The 6,455-nt window shown below is 43.1% G+C and overlaps 1 protein-coding gene across 3 annotated transcripts in view; it reads left to right on the top strand.

Annotated features, from left to right (window-relative positions):
* The first annotated feature begins 1,935 nt into the window (after positions 1 to 1,935).
* cgnl1 (cingulin-like 1) overlaps positions 1,936 to 6,455 on the top strand; it is a 31,346-nt gene continuing 26,826 nt past the window's right edge. For 2 of the 3 annotated variants that reach the window (XM_051378481.1, XM_051378480.1), the window contains exons 1-2: positions 1,937 to 2,100; positions 4,671 to 6,385. In XM_051378481.1, the coding sequence (XP_051234441.1) occupies positions 4,724 to 6,385 (1,662 nt within the window). In that variant the 5' untranslated portion in view covers positions 1,937 to 2,100; positions 4,671 to 4,723. Of the gene's footprint in view, positions 2,101 to 4,670; positions 6,386 to 6,455 lie in introns of all 3 variants that reach the window. The other variant, XM_051378482.1, reaches the window with a different exon arrangement.

Raw genomic sequence — 6,455 nt, 5'->3', positions numbered from 1 at the left:
TCTCCAGTTTAATGTAGTTTATGTTGCAGTGGAAAGGTTTATAAAAACAACTTTGAGTTTATCATTTATTCAGAATCTCAGTGTACGTCAGTGAGCTTTACAGTTAGCTTTGTCTGTCATTATCAATGCTGGGAAGTAACATTTACCACAGAGTATTGCTCTTTTGAGGTATATGTACTTTAAGTATTTTCATTTTATGCTACTTTATACGTCAACAGAGTGTAAAGTAGTTGACATTATTCCTTCACAACCAGCTACAACATTCAAATGTTGATGCATGAGTAATAATGATCCTAATGTATATTATGTACAGGATCAGTTTTATTGCTAAGTAGGTTTTCACATACAAGGAATTTACCTTGTTGTATGCAAAACAATAAACATAGAATAATATAAATAAAGATACAATAGAGACAATAAAGAAACAAGATATACAAATATAAACAGAGACAATATCTACAATATGATCATTATTTAAATAAAATTAACAAAGATCTGTACAATTTACAGGTAATTTCATTCATTCATTGTGATATTTCTACTGTTTTACTTTTTTCATCACTCATCATTTTATATGAACATGGATACCAAACTGTATAAGATAAGGTTAAAGGTTCTTGCATTGGTGAATTGTATCCAGTGTAAAGTAACACACAGATGACCAGAAAAATACATTTATTTATTTATTTTGCTATAGTGCAGATATAATATCAACGGTTAGTTACAATATTAATATACAATATCACACAAACTCAGTCTCAGTGCACTGAAATCCTGCTCTCGTTACTACCTCCTTTAAGCCCTACTACCTAGATATTATTTATCACTGCTCAGTGTTGTTTGCTTAGTCCTGCACTTCTTCTCTGTACAGACAGACTCCATATTTCTAAAATAATACTCACTCTCCAGTATACACCAAACATTTTTCAACATGTCTTCATCCCACTCAGCATAACACCCGCCTCATGCCATGTTTTTACGTTGCAATGCTGCACTCCCAACCCTCCCTGTGCACCAGGGCAGATGCTCACAGGGCATTATCTGTCGGTGATGAGTTTACTAAACTGTTACATGTTAGATGCACGCAGCAGTACCACCAGCACAGGTCCTCATTAATTAATCCCATTCAGGTCAGCTTACTATCCACTAGATGACGCTCTCGCTTTTTAAAGACACGCAGCTGCAAATTGCGTTTATGCAGAGTGCAAGTAATTATATTTACAGACAGCTTGAGGCGAGCATGTACGTGTTAGGGCATTAAATAATTAATGAAACTATCAGTTTGAACAATACATCAATATCAAGTAATGAACTTAAAGTAGGGAACTTATTATTTTAATCTCCCAATATTGATGAAATATTCCACTAGGGTGTGTTTGGTTTATTTGTATTTTTCCAACAGATATATTAGGATTGCTTTCTACTGGGTCCACCCATGTACTGGGTTTTTTTCACATAGTAAAATTATGACTCATACCTCAAAACTTATGAACTCATTTTGTATTTATGATAAGGTTTTTTTTATGTTGGCTCAGTTTCTTCCAAACACAAGCAAACAGACGTGCATTACTGTCTTTGCTGGTTTAAAATGTATTAAACTTAGTTTATTAAATTTAAAATATATAAATAAATAAATAAATAAGTTATAAATGTTTTATATTGAGCTGATTTTAAAGACTCAGGTTGAGAGCTGTAAAGTCCCACCTACAAGTTGCTCCCTATTGCTTTTCAGAGCCTCTCCAGACCCTGCTGAGCTGAACCGAGCCGAGATTGGCCGGTCCGAACCGAGCCTGGCCTGGGATAAGTCCTACGCAGACTTCAGGGAGGATTCATGATGTGAAATCTGTTCCTGGACCAGCGGACTGGGGTTTTTCTTTTTGGGGGTGGGCGGGTTTGTGCGCTTGTTTCAGGAGGCGGAGCGGCCCGGAGGGTCGGACGTCCTTCTCAAACTGTCCTACTCTCTCTGTTAGAAAACAGCACAGGACTCAATAAGTTCTCAGGCGGTGGTGTGGGCACTGTTGCTCAGCCTTTTTTATCTTTAAACAAACGTTTGTAACCTGCGATAAGTGAACCAGAGAGAGAGAGAGAGAGACGACGCTGGTGAGTAAACTAACAGTGTTCATTCAGTCTGCTGTGAGAGCCGTTAACAGCCGTTAAAACTCAAACAAACTGCCAAACAAAACTGAACATTTAACACCAAAAAAAGGACAATAAGTTGCTATAAAGTGAGTGACTCCGGGGATATGTGAAGCTTTATGAAGTATTACAGTAAATCTCAGGCTGGTGGTGTGTTTACGGCCACCTGTTGCAACTGAGCAGCGATGTATAAAATGTCCACAAACTGCGTCAACTATTTCTTCTCTTGTGTTAACGTAGTTTGTTTAAGTTAACCAGCTACTTTAAGATTAAACTGTCTGTAGTCTATAATTCACACACTCGGTGCTGTTATTTAATTGTGTTTACAGTTGCTGCTGTACACTCACGGTTCATTTACCTGACGCTCCAGATTAGTGAACTCCCATTCATGTTACGTAACTTTATAATATTTTCCCACAGTGTAAATCCTCGCTGTCTTGAGTGATTTAGTTCAGTCTTTACATCCACTTTGTCCTCAGCTGCTTTTACTGATTAGTTTTCTTCATGTAGTCATGTGAGTCACTGCAGCTACATTGTGTGGGGGACCTTTCTGTGACACAGACAACCCATCAGTTCACATGAGGAGAGAAAAATCTGCTTTGTTAATATCTGAACCTCTTGCACAGATCAAAGCCAGGGCCTTGACATCCAACCTGTGCCCTGTGCCGACCTCTCTGCTCTGCAGCACAGGGGTCATTGAAGGCAGCACTGCCACTAAGGAGGGCAGTGGGGCTGCTCAGTGAGGGTTTCCTCCTTTTTTTTTGCAGTGAAAAATACAGTGGGAGGGAAAAAAGTTGCACACTCGTTGAAAGCCTTTGTGCTTTGATACATGTGACACTAAGGATGAAAGAGTCTATTGTGTCGCCTTTAGCTTTAATCTGTCTTCCACGGCACTCTTCCTGCTGGAAGGGACACTTTATCTCCTCTTCCTCCTGTGCAGGCTGAATAGTGTGAATCTGACTAATTCTGACTAATTGAAGCACCAGGATCCACCAGTCACCACATTCATTGACTTGTCAAAACCAAGGCAAGGGGAATTATTCTTATATGGGGCTAGGAGTGGCCGACATGTGTGAAATAAATGGTTTCATGCAGTGTTTCATGGCAGAGGCAGGCCACCATACCTGAAATACAGACAGCCTCGGCTAACATCATATAAAACTGAATGAATACACTTTCAGGAAATAAAATGTTACACTTATATCATTATATTTAACAAGATGAGTACCTTACCACCTTGACTAACCAATTTTTTTAGGGGAAATCCTGAAATCTTCTATCAGGGTACATGTAATTTTGTATTGTGATATTGATCTCTAATATAGTGTCTATTTAGAAGCTGTAACAGATACAATACGGGACAGACAGGAATGTCTGTATTTAAATAAATACCTGGTAACACTATGCTGCTCATTAATTTGAGACAAACAGTAACAAATCTGCTCAAGCTATATATTATCATATCTCCCATCCCTACATGGTTCTGTGCTCAGTTGTCCATCGGTCTGTCTTTACCTATTTCATGCCAATGTGCTGTATCCTGCTTTTGCCTTTGTTGTCAGTCTTATCAGTGTCCTTCTTCCAGGCCCATCTTGGTCCGGTCTTTGTATTGTAACATCAGGTAGAATGGGATGCTATCAGTAAGGCAAACAGGAACCTGTTGAAAGCCCTTTGTTCAGTGAAACACATGGTGGTTGCTGATGGCTTTGTCTTCACCGACCTCCCAGGCATAAATGTGTCTAAAGAACATTGAGCGGCTTACTTTAATATTTGTACACAGTTTGATATTTATTGCCAGCTGTGTGTTCTCACAATCGTGCTGCAAATCTGTCAACCTTGACAACCCTGCAATTATTATAAATGTGACAAAATCGAGCCTAATAAGATTTTGTTGCTTTCTTTTCATGGCATTTCCCATGAGCGTGGGCTGAAATTACAATGTCATTTACAAGGATCAACAACACAGTGTATGCACACACACACACACACACACACACACACACACACACACTCCAAAGTTGTGTAGAGATGGCTGATCTGTCACATTTTTCTCAGGTCTGACTCATGTTGGAGTTTTATCTTTCAGTCCCTTTTTCTTAACCTGTTTAACCTATATTCTTTGTCATGCCGGGTAAACAGTCATTTTGTGATACCATGTCTGTTAGTCACTCGCCTGTGAGGCCTTTCTCACCTGTACCTGGTCATTTCTGTAGTTAGAAAGAATGTGGCTAAAGTTGACTCAGAGTTGTTATGGGTTCAGAGATGTATTAGGCAACATAGTGATCGTGTTCTCTCATCCTTCATTCGGCCAGAGCACATTAGTTGACATAAAGTATCTCTGTGGAAAAAAAACTGAACATTAAGAATGGTAAGACGAGTAAAAGAAATGAAAGCCGACAACGTAATTAAATGCAGCACGGCTTTAATGTTTCATTAGTAGCTGAGTGTGGATCTGGGAAACATTTGTTGATATTACTGAATAATGTAGTGTCTCATCTCTGACTAATACAGCCTGTCTGAACCATTGGTTGCAGAGGTGGTCCACCTGATCCAGGGAGAGGGATTTGTTTTCCTTCCTGCATTCCTGATGGAGTCGTACAGAGTGACTGGCATTCCTAACAGCGGACCACAGCGGGGCCACACTCAGCCGTCCCGCCCCTCCAGGCCCCATAGTAATGGAGCTGGTACATACGGTCTCAGCATCCGTGTCCAGGGTATAGATGGACATCCCTATGTAGTTCTCAACAACCAGGATAGGGGTTCTCAGTCCTTTGTCGACCCTAACAGTAATGGGTATATCGACACGGACAGCTCTTTTATTGAGAACTACGACGAGTATGATTTCCGGGGAGGAAAGGAGGCTGGATCCAACAGCCCCTTTATGGAGTACAGGTCTCAGAAGATGATGCATTACTCTGGTCCTCAAAATGGTGTTGCAGATTCCCAAGGAAAGAAACCATCCACCCTTCTGAACTTTCAGAAGCATCCGGAGATACTGCAGCCATATGATCCAGACACCAACTCCCTGAACCTTGATGCTTTCCACAGCCTGCCTTCAAGGCCTCTGTCTCTGCCTGAGACTGGGAACCAACAGCAAATCTCCAAATCTGCTGTATCTGCACCATCCAATGCCAAGTCATCAAGTGTGGACCAGAATAAACCCCCAACCCAGCTAGAGAAAAGGCAGCTTCCATCTCAGAGCATGAGTGAGACGGCCCTTTCAAAGCCGAAGTCACAGCGTCAGTCTTTGCCTCCGTCCCAGGTCGCTCAGCCTCAAACCAGGACACTAACAGCCGTGGCTCAGCCGCAGTCCAAACCTCGTTTTGCCAACCTGAATCCACCTCAGTCCAAGCCAGGCTCTAAAGTTCAGCAGCAACCAGTCCCTCCAGCCCAGCCTCAGCCGTCCACTGTGTCGAGTCCCACGAGTGAGCAGAGCAAGACCTCGTGCAGATCCCCCAGTTCTATGAGCAGCGCCAACTCCAGCCTGGAGCGCACCCGCCGTGAGCCTGATGTCCTTCCTCTACGCAGGACTGACTCCAGCGGGCCAGTTCTTCAGTCCTCTTCCCGCTCGCGCCACTCCTCCTCATCTTCGACCTCTAAGGCTACGGTAGATGAGCAGATGGACGCCCTGTATGCAGACACCATCAACCGCCATGAGAACCGCCGCTACATCCCCTTCACTCCCGGTTCAGGCAGAGACATTGACACAGGCTCCATTCCTGGAGTCGATGAGCTCATTGAGAAGTTTGATGGCAAAGATGGCAGCCACCAGCGCAGGGGCAGGGCGGGCCGTAGGAACAGGATCAACCCAGAGGACAGGAAGCGCTCACGCAGCGTGGATAGCGCCCTCGGCCTTCGAGATGGCTCTGGCAACACGAACGAGTTTAGCCGCCAGCGGGGCACATCAATGGAGCATGTACTGCGTCCCTCGCAGCTGCGGCTGCAGAAGACAGCAGGCAGTCAGGACTCCTGGCTCACGGCTGTAGATGGTAAGGTCAACTCCAGGGCTTCATCTTCTCATGCCACCAGTGCACCCGGCTCCCCCCAGAACACCATCTCTAAAGGTGTAAGCTCCATACAGGGTTACAAAAAGCCACAGACTCACACATCCTCAGTACCATTCACCAGTAAAGAGAGTAAGGATGATGCCTCTTCATCTGGAAAGGTTCCGACAACATTGCTGTCAACATCGCTGTCCAAGCCCTCTTCCACCGCAGACAAAAAGCCCAGTACAAACGCAGATGTTCAGGTAAAAGGCCAGAGAGCTATGCTGTAGCATTATGGTTTGATTTTACGTTTAGAATCTGAAATGTCTTTGT

Source organism: Dicentrarchus labrax, unplaced genomic scaffold (assembly GCF_905237075.1).
Source record: "Dicentrarchus labrax unplaced genomic scaffold, dlabrax2021, whole genome shotgun sequence".
NCBI lineage: Eukaryota > Metazoa > Chordata > Actinopteri > Moronidae > Dicentrarchus > Dicentrarchus labrax.
Note: the sequence above shows the minus strand (reverse complement) of the source record. Positions and strands in the feature narration are given on the sequence as shown.